A 14,049-nucleotide genomic window follows, 5' to 3' on the forward strand; every position below is an offset into this window, starting at 1 on the left:
GTACATATTAACATGGAAATATATCCACAGGCTCCTTTGTGAATTTGCTAGGCAACACCACAGACCTCAGGCATTTACAGACTCATTAAGGAAAAAGGCAAAAGTTAGTATATTTTTGACCTGAGGTATTAATTGTCAAGAGCCCTTTACTTAGAAGTGTTGTTTCTGTCTGTATTTTTGGTGCTTGCTGTGATCATTTTCTTTAAAATTAACTTATATTAAGATACTGTATTTTATGGGAGCAGCACTTTTGAATTTACTAATGTTACAATAGGATCATCAGTTTAAATATATTTGTGTCCAGGAAGCTTGTATTTGAATTGGGTTGCTTTTCTTATGTGGTGAAAGGAGGTTTCTGATGTCATAAATATTATATTTCCTTTTCACCACTGCCTGGCTTCTGACTTCCATCCAGAATGCGGACCAGTTAGCCTTTCCAGAGTGTCAGTCCTTATTGTCTTGTTTCATTTTTAGTTTCAACATCAATGAAGCAGGCCCATATGGAACAGCCTGCTCTTTCAGAAGCAAGTTCTTCACAAGGGTCCATACATGGTCCGAGAGAAGTCAGCAAAACCTCAGTGACTGAATTAACTTCACCAGAGGAAAAACTCACTCAAATAGAAAATATACTTGATCTCTGGAGTGGAAGTCTTAAGGTATTTATATTGTATGGAATCCTTAAAAATCATTCATAGATATCATTGTATGGTAGAGTGAGTGCAGGAGAAATTGCAGTGTGATTGCTGGGAGAATGGTATTTCTTGTTGTTGTTGCATATTGTGTGTAAACATATATAGCATAGAATATATTGTTTCAAAAACTTTGGAATAACTGTCTCCATTAGGGATGTTTTGATATCATGATTCAATACTTCAGTGTGTCTGGTAATATTTATAGCTGTAAACAGCCTATGTAATGAAGGTATCACTGTAAATATTTGCATCTCCTTAATTGCTAAGTATTTTAAGATTAAAATAATAGGGAGAAGGGAATCATTTAAACTAATTGCGTTACTGTCATCCTTTCAACTTTTCAGACAAATATTCTGACTGAACTGAAAAATTGGAAACTTAATTTGATTCAACATCACAAGCTTCAAATGAGACAAGAGAAAGAGAAACATGCTGCACATGTGAAACAATTGCAGAATGAGATGGAAAACCTGAAGGAGTTACTTCATACTTATGAAATCTCTATTAGCAGGAAAGATGAGGTACTCTGTTTTCATACTCTGTTTAAAAATATCCACACTAAATTTTCTGGACCATCTCTTTGAACAAAATATTTTTGAAGCAAGTAACATAGAGAAGTAAATAATACATTCAGACTGTATAGCAGAAAAATAATCATTGTTGCTAATAGGGTTGTCTATACTAACAATGAAAACACATTATATGTGCATACTTTGCATTGTTTGCTTCTTAAATCTAGAATCTACTCGTTTCTTATTTATTTCCTGAAGATCACAAGGGCTTCAGTGAGTCTATTAGCTCCTACACTTTAAAAGCCTCTAAATTTTCAATTATTAGATCGGTTTTCCTCAATTTTAAATGGGCAGCAGACTCCTAAGTGTTGAAGAGCCTCTATTTTAGGATTCTTAGGAATTCTACATTTATACATATTCTTAAGATTGGACATTTGGAGTCTCTGATTTACACTTTCCTGCTATCAACGATGTAAACAACTTCAAAATTAACTAGTACTGTGAAAGTGGATATAAAATCTTGGCAGTTTTGCAATCACATAACATAATTGAGTCTTCTTACTGCTACCTTGAACATTTAACCTAGTACTTGAGAACATTTAATGGAGTTTGAATTTCTAATTCCTACTGACATTTTCAAAAAACATACATTGCGGGAGTTAAAATATGAATGAAGATGATGTTCTGTGTCCATTTGGAAAACAGACTAATCTTACAGACCAAGCAAATATAAATGTTGTAACATTACATGAACAGGATTAGTCTTGTACAATGTAACTAGTACCTGTGTACATGGCTATTTCAGCATATACATTTCTAACATCTAATTCTGTTGGCTATCATTGTATGTCAGTTGTATTTAATATGCCATAATTCTCAATGATATCTTGAAAGCTCTAATTTTTTTTCTGCTGCCAAAGAAATTATTTCTTCAGCCAATTTTGTAGTTCTGTTTCTAAGAAAAAAAATCATTTGAATAGAAAATTACTATTGCTACCACCTGAATGGAAGGTGGCAGTGCTTCCCTGCTTCCATATATCACTCCATAATGGTCAAAACTGCTGTATCCTGATATGGATATAAACCGAAGTCCATCAGCGTCACAAACATTACAAGTATTATAAATTCTTATTTCACATTGTAAATCTCAAATGCTTTTTATTTGCAAAAATATCCTAATTAACAAAAATAGACCTAGGCTAAGGCTTCTGGTGTGTATCAGCATGTATGCAGCATTGAAAATTGACTTTTATGTTAGTATATGACACTTTTTCAATGAAAGTAATTAATACATCTATTTAATTTGCTTTCTGTTTTAATTTTAGGTATCATTCATTTCATTAATGTATGTTCAATGATTACTACTTGTAACAAATGCAATATAATGTTAACATATGTTAGCATGTATTATGATAAAATGTTGTTCTCAACAATCTTTATGCAGTAGTTAAAGTAACTTTACATTATTCCCCAAAGTCCCATGATAGGTCGCTGTTGACCATTGGAGTTGCTCATGTGTGACTGATGGCAGAGTCTAGCTTAAGAAGTTAGGCAGAAATATAGAGAAATATTCAGATTTGGTGTACCAAATTTGCATCATATCTGGCTTAATTTTTAATTGGGGAACCTCAGCTTTATGTGTACTCATTAAATTTAGAGATTGCTAGTAAAAGTCCCCGGTTGCAGTCTCTGTCCAGTAGGACATCCTGCCTCTCAAATGTTTTAGTTGCTATAAGCCCATAATAATATCTTTCATAAGAACTTCTAAAGAGAGTAACAATTCTTAATAAGATTTTTCTAGTTTGTAGCAACTACTTGGCTTGTTTATTCTGTTCCAACAAGTGAAAAATCTTCTAATATAAATGTTTCTGATTTTTAAAAATTTTCTTTGAAATAATTTTCTGATGTTATGCTACAGTAACATTTAATTATGAGAAAGTAGCTCAGAAACCAGCAAATGTAGGTGGAAATAGCAATTCAGTTGAACTTCTCCTAAAACTACACAATGGAAGTGCCACAATCTGAGTGTTGAAGCCACAAGAATTTTACTTCTGTTTTGAACTCTGATTGTTTCTTACTTGATTAGAGTAACGGGAAGTTTCAGTAGAAAGCATCCATTAAAAGCAAGCGCTTTAAGTGAAAAATAATTGAGACATAAAGTACATTCTATTTGACCTTACAATGATCATAGCTATTGAAATAGTGTTAATATTTTTGCAGGTAATTACTAACTTGACCCAAGCATTAGAGAAGCAAAAGGAGCGAGTAGAGTTGATGAGAAAGTTTACGATGTGGCGGATTCAGCATGTTAAAACCAAACAAGAGGTATGTGCACAAAATAAGAATGCAATGAAAATGAAACCTCTGAACTCAAAAGAGTCAGAGCTGCTGCAGTTCCTGTTACAGTTTGAAGAAATTACGGTGTTTCTATTTTGATGTGTTTGACAGTGTCAAATAACAGTTTGGAAAGATCAGCTCTAAAATGAACATTGCTGTCAGAATACTCTCTGGAATAGGAAAAAAACGCATTGTCTGCTGACTGTCTTGAAATAGAGTAGAATAGTAGAGTTGTTTCAAAGTAGTTTTTAAACAATCCTGAAGTGTAAATTTATTCAAAAGGTGTTTTATGCTAACTATCTGCAATCTTTATGACTGCATATTTTTTATGATTCCTGCAGTGAATCCAAATGTGCACATACCCATCAAATGGCTTCACACATGCCTGCTTACACTGCATGCATGAGGTTGTTGTTTGAGTGTCATTAAACTAACAGTAAGACCACTGTTGTGTGTAGCCTAGGAGTTCACAAACACAGTTTCTCATGTTGGGGTCAGTAATGTGGCATGGCACGTGTGCAGAGGCAACACTGAGCTGCTGACACTGCTTGTGTAACGCTTCACTGCAGGACCTGTAACTCAGTTAAGGAGTTCCTACTGTGGTCTGTGTAATAAGCTGTAAGACAATCATCCACACTGGAGTACTGGGATTTTATTATCCCTGAACTTTTGTATGATATGGTTGTATTTACTTCCTAAGGAGTATGCAAATAGCATAGCGGACAGACATTTCCGGACAGCTTTGATGAAGAAAGTGTGGGCAGCATGGCGCTCTGCTAGTGAAGTAAGATGGAAAGACAAAGTAGCAAGAGCCTGTCAGTTAAGGGCAGAAGATGTGTGTGTTCAGCTGACCAATGATTATGAAGCCAAAATTGCAGAGGTAAAATCAATTTTTTTCCCTTCTTTTGCTCCTTCACTCCCAATCCCTGTCCCTCCAAAGTATCTCTTTCTCAGAAAACCTAACAAACATGAGTATTTTCCAGCAGAACAGAGCTCCCAAGTATGCAAGGAGATCTGAATGGATCTAAGATCTCTGTTATGTTTTCAGATGTGACTTTGTTTCCCTGCATCTGATATAAAATGTTGCCTATCTGCATGCACAGATGAAATAAACTGGACTTTCTTCAAACGAGGCAAATCTCTGTTTGCCTACCGGTGGGAACACCATTAGTTTTCTAACAGCTTCCTGTTAATATGGGCTATGCATTTTGAGGTCTTAATAAAGAAGACAGTGGGAATAGAAGACCATTCTTATTACGAGTGGTCATGATGAGTACAATTTTTTTTTTTTTCTGTAATAGCTACTCTGTTAAAGGCTGAAATTAAGTTTGATTTTTCTTCACCTTGCCAATTAAGCTTCTTAAAGAATTTTCAGATCTTAAGATGAGATTGTCAACGTATGCATTGGTACATGCTAAGTAATAAGTTTTAAAATACAACTTTAAAGAGTTTTGTATTTCAGCAAGAAATTAAACCTTGAACTTTAAGAACAGGCTTACCAAATGTGTCTTAACAGCACAAAAACCATAAGTAGCAACTTGCTCTGTTCTTTTCTCAGCATTTTTAGTTTTTTACAGTATCTAGAGAAGAGAGATTGGTGATGAAAATTTACCCTATATTTAAATAATTGTCTGAGAACACTTGCTCTTCTGTTGAATGAGCCCATGTTTCTGCAGAAATCTGGGTTGTGCCCAGATGCCAACTTCTAAAAGACAAAAGCTTGCAAGATACATTTCTGCTTAGGTAGGGTTTTGAATACAGTCTTGTCCTTGACATGTTCTAGTACTAATATTGTGCTGTATTACAAAGAAACTGCAGTGAGCTATTCATCTCCAGTGAAGCAGAGATTTTTAAGTGAAAATATCTTTGTAAATATAGTAAATAATTTTTAAAGTTAATTGATGAATATGTAGTTTGCATTCAGAAGTAAGAGAGAGCTGTTTCCTCATTCTGTTTCGTAGTTAACTGCTACTTTGGAACAGAGGAAAGCTGAGATTCTGCGACTGCACAGTGAAAGAGATCACTATGAAGACACCATGAAGAAAGCCTTTATGCGTGGTGTATGTGCTTTGAATCTGGAAGCAATGTCCATGTTTCAAAGCAAGGACAGTAGGCCAGATCCTGGTTAGTATGAATAGCAGCTTTAATCTGGTTGTGTGTGTGCATTTTTGTTGGATTTGTTTGGGATTTTTTGTTTGTTTTAATGGAGTTTCTTTTCTCTTTTTTTTTTTTTTTTCATTTGAGAATCTGTGGCAATACAGAGTTTATTAAACTTTTATTGCTTTAAAATGTCCTGTTGAATATGTTGAGAAATACTCTGATGCTGAACTTCGTACTGCTGTAGCTAAAAGTAGGAATGTGTTCTCTTCATCCCACATTGCTGAGAGAGTAGTAACCTGCAGCTGAAGGCAGAACAAGAAGTCAAAGGTGGCAAACAAAACACCAGGTTATGGAGCAGTGAAGACAAAATTCTGAAAATTCCTTTATGCTCTGGAATCTCAGTGTGCAATGAATCAGCTTTACCCAGCTCTCCCTTCTTTTTTAATCTTGCTTTTGAATGTAAAAAGGGCAAGCAAATCTCTCATGTTCTGTATTTAGTTGTAACTCTGTGCCAGAACAGGAAACACCAGTCTATTTTTAGCAGCAGCATACTCGTAAAACCCGTGTAGCTACACAGGGAAGAGCTTCACATGCTTAATGATGTAATGAAATCACCCCCTCAGAGTGAGACAATCTGTAGCAGTGGGAACATAATCGTGCTGGTGCAGCAACCTACGTTAAAGAGAAAATAGCTGTGCTAGCAGGAGTGTCACAGCTATGCATGTGGCTCAACAACCAGCTGTACTGGCAGCAGTGGTTAATAGCCTTAGACAAGTAACTTCAGTTGCTAAATTTAACAGTCTTCCACAGAAGTTTCTGAACTACTTTAGAAAAATTCTTCACCAAAAAATGTAGCTAGGAAGAGGAAATAGTAACCTGAAGAAAATGTAAGACAATACTTACCTGAGCAGCTGTCTAAGCCTGTTAAACATAAGTGGTATTTGTGTAGTTGCTTAGGAAATTAATATGACATTAGCTAAGTGTAGTAGCTGTGTGCTAGTAAAAACATAGGATCAGTATTTGTAGACTGTTAAGAATGAATGATTTCTTGAAGATACTGAGTTTGGGAATAAAATTACAGGGCATTTCCCAGGTACTTCTTTTTCATTGTATACTAATTAAGAACTATTCTATCTTGAAGCTTTACCCTTTATTTGTTTATTGTTTTCAAAAAACATGCAACAGACAACAGGTCTCCCTGATAATGAAGGGTAACTGACTCATGTGAAAGCGTTGTTTCTGTAGACCTATAAAAATGAGGGTAAGTAGTAAGGAAATGAAGAAAACTGAGCTCTAGAATAGTTGTGACCAACCCCTGAGTTTCATGGACCAAAGATTTTGCTTGATTTTTACTAAGAAGCTGGAACTGATACTCTACACCAGAGCAAGACCTAAAGATTTTGCTGTGCTGGATGTTAGGCTACCCATAACTTATTTTTTTGTGTATCTGCTATTATGCTTTTTAATCAGGCTTCATAACATCTCACAGACTGTGTTTCGGTCCTAAGCAGGTCATCATCTTCCACCACCTCTTGGACCACATTCTCCCCTGCCCTAGGCTTACTATCTTTTTTTTGCTACAGCCAGATGGTGGTTTTAATGAAGTTAGTTACATAATTATTTAATATGGTTGAACAACCATTGATCTGCATTCTTGATCAGGTAGAACAGTGATCAGGACATCAGAAGACTGCAAACATCAGAGAAGATCATTGTGATTTGTTGCTGGTCGTTTAATCTGTGGGTATCAAAACTTCATGTGCCAGCATCAGTCAGCAATTATAAATTTATATGAACACTGCTGTGCCACCTACTGTCATTGTATATAAAAGCAGAATTTCACCCCTTTACAAATTTACTATTAGGTTATTTAATGTACATTTAATATACACACAATATACAGATAACATACATATCGTATATCATTATACTTTATTTAATAATAGTGTGCATGTATCACAGCCTTAATGGCTTCATAATATTTAGTGTCAGTGTTGATGGTGTAAATGTTATCTGCCTAATTTGCTGACTTTCTTTTTAATTAATAATATATCAAGATTATTTTAACCTTTTTATGTATTTAGAGGAACACTGTAGCCAAAAGAATTCATAACTTTTTGCTTATAAAAATCCTAACATTGTTTGTCTTCAGTAGCATAGATCAGATCTGACTGGTCTATAACTGTGTATTGGTCCTGTCTGTGCTTAAGCTTAATGTGTGTGTACATACATAGATATGTAAGAAATGTATATTTTGGCATTCTTTTACTCTTGACATCTACAAGTATTGCACAGATTTGAAGCACATTCCTTTTATTTTTCCTCCATATTTCAGCTAAGAATGAAAAAAACCAAACACAGCTACCACACGGTGTCACTCTAGTCCCTGGAATGAGCAAATTTCTCTCATCCTGGAACTCCTGCTGGCATGAGCTGCTTCAGAAATAGGAGAGTAAATAAGAATACCTCTCTCTCCTTCCTTTAATAAAGTCTGTATTCTAAAAGGAAAAGGCTGGAACTGCTTGGAAAAGAGACTGGGCTTACGTCTGCAGATCTGGAATCCCCAGTGTCTGCATTTTAAGATAAAAGTATCCCAGATGGATTTTGTTCAAGCTTAAGCTTACCCAGCCTACCCTCGTAGGGACATGAGAGCTACAGGGTGCCTGTAGATTGTCCCAGCCAGGATGAGGCCACTGTCCAGCAGTTACATATGGGGATAAGATGCTGCTGCTAATGTGTAACATTTTATTTTACTACCAGTAAGCCCCCTTAAGGATCTTGTGCTCTCAGAAAAGTCCAGTATGACCTTTGTGTTTTCCTCTTTGTACCGGTTTGGCCAAATTTAGAAATATATCCTCTGAGAGAAGGCACAGCCACCCCTCCCCACACCAGCTTTGGGAAAAATAAATTTTCCTCGAAGGAAAGTGAAGGAGAAAAAACTATTTATTTACCAAACACATGGAAAAAGGATAATAATGCTAAATAATAAAATCTCTTGCTGTGGAGAATAAAACCTGGGAAAGTGTTCGAGTCCTCCCTTTGGTCTCCTCGGAGCTGGGGCTTGGCCCAGGGCCAGGCCCTCTGTGCCCGGTGGAAAGTCCTCCTGATGTGCTCTGAGGTTGAAGCAGTCCAGCAGAAAAGGGAGAAAATCCGAAATTCCAGGGAAGGAAAAGCAAAGTCCAACTCTCAGTCTCTCTCCGGAGAAAAAAGAAACTGAAACAACTGGCCAAAAGCTGACTGGAAAGCAGCAAGCCGGGTGCTTCCTTGCTCCCCTGCTGCAGCTGAAAAAAGAATCCCTATCTCTATGTGACCTTGAACAAGCTGCAAACTGCTTTGAGAAAGTTTTGCTCAGTTTTCCTTCCCCCTCTCAGGCTCAGTTTCAAGGCATAGAAAGGCACAAGAATTAATTTCTGGGTGTAGGGCAGCGATATGGGATACACATCACAAAGTCACCCCAAGACACTATCTAAATTGGGTCTTAGGATAAGAGCACCTCCTGCACACTGGTTTTAGTTCCGGCAAGCAGTAGGAAGAACCTCAGTTCTTTGCACTACAAGTAGGTGACATGTGCCACAGGGATGTTGAGACATAACTGAGAAACAAGCCCCTTGAAAAACATTTACAAGCACCTCAAAAGATGGGTAAAATACAGGAATGTTATTCTGCCTACCTACCTACCTACCTCTATAAAGAACAGCCTGATCTTTTTTATTCTATTATACAAAATCCCAAAGAAATACTAAAATTTTAATTGTAATTTATCTTCCCCCATATCCCCACCCCTTAGGGTTAGCTAGATTATGTGCTGATCCCACTACTTTTTGTTTTTAATAATAGATACAGGAAGCAGGAGAAATGATAATGCTCCCACTGGTGCAGGAAGGCCACCTCCTTCACAGTATAATCCGCCCTCACCACCACCTCCACCAGCAGCTTCTCTTCAGATGGAAGGCATGGTAAGCATGTAGCTGGAACAGAATTGTATTTGCTAGTGACAAAAAAGAAACTCCTTGGTTTGGGCTTTTTTGAAGAAAGTCCTAGTCTAAAAGGAAACCTGCAGGTGTGTTCAGACTGCACTGTGAAAATGAAGTGACTGGAACACAGCTGCTGTGGCTTGCTGTACTTTCATTAAGCTTTTTTTTTATTTTAGTGAAAATGCATTAAACTAATGAAGACAAGGTCACTACAATAAGCAATAGTTCTCTAAGGTTCTCTCTGGAAAAAAGCTGTTAAGAGGTTTTTTTAAAATAAAAACCTCTGAATTTAATGTACCCTGAAAAGATGAAAAGTTGGCTTGACTTAAAACTTCTTTTTTAGGGGGGTAACACATATAGACATTGAGGGAACTCACCTTATTGTCCTATCATATCAACTTAGCCAGATCATCATCTAGTGGCATGGTTGTTTTGGAGCTGCCCTGGAGCCATCCTGAAAACTTTGCCACTGTAAAACAGTATCATGTTGGAGAGTAGGTTAGAACAGAGATGATGTGCATGCCTCTCTCCTGATTTTTAATTCTAATAATGACAAATGTTATTCACACAATTTCTACTATTTTTAGACAAGTAATTTTAAATTAAACAATTAACAGTAACACTAGAGGTAAGATATCTGCAAAGATATTACAAGTAAAAGGGTAATTGGGATAGTCAAAAAACTGACTATCTAAGGAGTAAAATTGTATTTTTTAGAAAGTAGTACTCATTCTTTGTAAACTCTGGTTTCATTTCACAGTTTTCTAGCCACCTGGCTCATGGAAGCACTCCTGAGACCAGGCTAGATGCTGATTCTCCAGGAATCATCAGTAGCACAGCTGGATCTGGTGTGACATCAATTCAAAAACTGGTAATGTGCTAAAATTAACTTTTTTTCTTCTTTTAAGGCATATTCATAACAAATATTAGTTTGGGTATTGTTATTTGTGCATTTCTCAGAGCAACACAGGTATGTAGTTGAGGGCACTGCCATAGAGTCTACATAGCAGTACGAAGACAATAGCTTGCAAGTGCTCATTTGTGTCACATAAACCCATTTATGCTAGGAGCAGTTTTAAATTCTTTTTGTAGGTAGGGCAGTGTGGCAAAATGAGGAATAGGAGAGTGCATGTACACTTAGCTATAGTGCAACAGGAACAATCAGTGTTTGACTTGATAACCTTTTGTTATGGAAAGTGCTTTGTCTTGTTGTACTGCTGTTTGAAATTTCTGTCATTCCGTTTTCTATGCTTAGTGCTAAACTGCCCTCCTTTTCTAGCACTTGATACAGGTTGCTATCAGCTGTCAGAGAAAGATGCATTATTGTACACATGGGAGCTTTTTTATTTTCTGTTCTGTCATTGCTAGAAAGGATTTCCACAGTGACGGAAGTACCTTCAGCTGTCACTCAAGCATGCAGTCAGTGAGCAAAGCTAAACTATCCATGCTGCTTGATTTTTGTCAAATTAGTCTTACTTCCCTCAGGACAGAAGTCATTTGCTTGAAATGCTGTCTCATTCTTAGGAGTCGAAGAAAATGGAGTCATCCTGGCTGCAGCCAGGTGGAGCAAATTCAGTCCTGTGTAATGTAACTGGATTACCTGCAACATAACAAGTTCCATTTAGGCATGTGGCAGATAAAACTGAGCAGAAATACTAGAGCATTGTAAATATTAGGTTTAGAATTTTTTACCAATTAATACTTGATTTATTTATAGCCCATGGCAAAAGTAATAACATCTGCACAACAGAAAGCAGGAAGAACAATCACTGCTCGAATCACAGGCCGAGCTGATATGGGACAAAGATCCAGAGCTTCTGGGAGTTTAGCAGTGATGGGAGTTGCTCCACCCATGAGTTCAGTCATTGTTGAGAAACATCATCCGGTCACTCAGGTAAATCAGATTATGCTTCTTACAGTATTTTTATTACAACACATCTGGTAATAGTTTGAAGAAAAATTACCTTGTGAAGAGGTATTAGACAAAGCTCAGACTTGAGGCTTGTTGAAAATAGCAAACAGTACTTACTGTCTTTGTGTAGAAGGCACTGGTGAGGAGATGTTTAACCCCAGCCAGCAGCCAAGCCCCATGCAGCCACTCACTCACTCCCCCACCAGAAAGATCAAGGAGAGAATTGAAAGGGTGAGAGCTGGAAAACTCATGTGTTGAGAAGAAGACAGTTTAATAGGGAAAACAAAGGCTGTGCACACAAGCAAAGCAAAACAAGGAATTCATTCACTGCTTCCATGGGCAGGCAGGCGTTCAGCCATTCCAGGAGAGCAGGGCCCCATCACACATGATGGTGACTTGGGAAGACAAAACTCCCTCCCTCCAAATGTCCCCCCCTTCCTCCTTCATCCCCCCCTTTAAGCACTGAGCATGGTGCCACAGGGTCTGGAATATCCCTTTGGCCAGTTGGGGTCACCTGTCCTGGCTCTGTCTCCTCCCAGCCTCCCAACCACCCTCAGTCTTCTCACGAGCATGGCAGTACCAAAAGCAGAAAAGGCCCCCATTTCCTGCCATGACTCACAGCCCTGTGGCATACTGCACATAGCTTTCAAGAATTTGGGCTATTAAGCAGAAAGTAATACTTAAAATGTATGTTCGTAGGAGATTGGAGATTCAGTGTGGTAATTACTTCATTAAGAACAATTTCTGGATTCAGATTTTGTGACTAGTGTGACAAGGAATGCACCTGAACTACTGTAACAAACACTGATTTCTAAAAATGTAGTAAGTGTGACAGCCCTAGAGATATATTCTGTATACCCTTTCTGCAAATAAAAACCTAAGTGGAAGTCAAGTATTTCTCTTGAGTTAATTTGAGAGGGGAGAGAGTTTACCTTGATTAAAAGCAACTGTTTGTTACACTAAGGTGGCTAGTTTTATGGGCAGAAAATTAATTCTTGATAAAATGGAAAACCTTTTCTTTTCAAAGACCTTTCAGAGACTGCCTCATAGCAAATACTAAGCTTCAAAAGTAAAGCTGGCATGATTAAATTAGCACTACAGGGGGAAATTGTGAGCAGTATGGTAAAAAACTGAAACAAACCAACCTCGAAGTAAGATTGAAGTGATAAAAGCTCAAGATAATTAGTTAACTGGAAGTTTAGCACGTTATATTCGGAAAAGTGTATTACAGATAAGAAAGGAAAAGAAATTACCCTTTCTGTTAAATGACCATTTATTTTTCCCTTTTTGATAAGTGTATTTCAATTTGCTGGATTGCATATCTTTCTTTCTAAACTACATCTCACCTAGAGCTATTTTAATGGGAATTTTTTGTGCCATTAAGTGTTTTGATGTATCTGATTACTTTTCAGCAAACCATATCACAAGCCACTGCTGCTAAATATCCTCGAACTGTGCTTCATTCTTCCGGCTCTACCACTGCGAGACCTGCAGGACAAGCTGGGCGAGTGCTTCAGGGCCAAACCCATGCCAGTGTTCAGTCAATAAAAGTTGTTGACTGATTGACTGTCTTTCTCACTGGTAGGGGTTTTTAATCAAGGTACCTCTTCCCAGTCTTTTCAGATTTGATGCAGTAAGGCCTAAAGTACATGTCATGTTTTTACCCTTTTCTAAAAAAAAAACGGTTTTTTTAAGCAAAAGTGCATTTATAATAAATATCTGGAGGGGCAAAAGAACTTGAACTGTTGTTCTACCTCCAAACTTTTATTATTAAGACAAACACTTTTTATTTAAGGAATCTTTTGCCCACTTTCAAATAAAGGATACAATGTAATTTTTGTCTGAATCTCTTTGTTTAATCCCAATGATACTAACATCTATGTTCAAGAGAAAATGAAATTTATTTTTGTTAGAAATACTTTTAACTGCTTATGCAAGTTAAGCGTAGTTGACATGCACCTTAATTATATCCTACAACAGTGTGTTTAAATGGAAAGCAGCAGGGTGGTATCCTCCACACCCAGGGTCCAGCTTGGGCCAGGTGAGGTATCGAGGCCATCAGATTCTTAAACAGTTTCATTTTCCAAGCTAATGTTGCATAACTTGATGAATGCTGTAGGGATTCCAAGCATTTGTACGTTAGATCCCCAATTCCAAAACCTTAGGATTTAGCAGGCTGTTCTTTGTATTTCTGGGACGCTCTGCAGCCAACTCAAAGAAGGTTGCACACAAGTGGGCATTTTGGAGTAAGACTTCAGACTAAGATACAGATCACCTTTTTCGTACAAACAGTAGGATTCAGTGCAAAATAATGCTAGCTAAATGCAAACAGAAAAGGCAATTCAGTTCTTCCATTACATGATAAAACTATTGCTATATTATAAAGAAGATCACAAAGATAGACATTTACATAGTTTTTTAGATATTAAATATATTCAGTAATAAGAAAACCTTTAAACATATTCAGCAGGATGCTACCAAGTATTAATTCAAGATATGAATAAGAAATAGGTAAATGATTT

At 37.1% G+C, this 14,049-nt stretch overlaps 1 protein-coding gene across 1 annotated transcript in view; it reads left to right on the top strand.

The window, feature by feature from the left end:
• The window catches only part of POC5 (POC5 centriolar protein), a 29,303-nt gene extending 16,133 nt beyond the window's left edge, over positions 1-13,170 (top strand). Inside the window, exons 4-12 of the mRNA XM_082302269.1 lie at positions 475-656; positions 1,037-1,213; positions 3,425-3,529; positions 4,242-4,421; positions 5,503-5,665; positions 9,479-9,597; positions 10,376-10,486; positions 11,333-11,509; positions 12,940-13,170. Of these exons, the coding sequence (XP_082158395.1) occupies positions 475-656; positions 1,037-1,213; positions 3,425-3,529; positions 4,242-4,421; positions 5,503-5,665; positions 9,479-9,597; positions 10,376-10,486; positions 11,333-11,509; positions 12,940-13,089 (1,364 nt within the window). The 3' untranslated portion in view covers positions 13,090-13,170. The remainder of the gene's footprint in view (positions 1-474; positions 657-1,036; positions 1,214-3,424; positions 3,530-4,241; positions 4,422-5,502; positions 5,666-9,478; positions 9,598-10,375; positions 10,487-11,332; positions 11,510-12,939) is intronic.
• Positions 13,171-14,049: the final 879 nt, after the last annotated feature.

This window comes from Coloeus monedula (assembly GCF_965178545.1).
Source record: "Coloeus monedula genome assembly, chromosome: Z".
NCBI classification, from domain to species: Eukaryota; Metazoa; Chordata; class Aves; order Passeriformes; family Corvidae; genus Coloeus; species Coloeus monedula.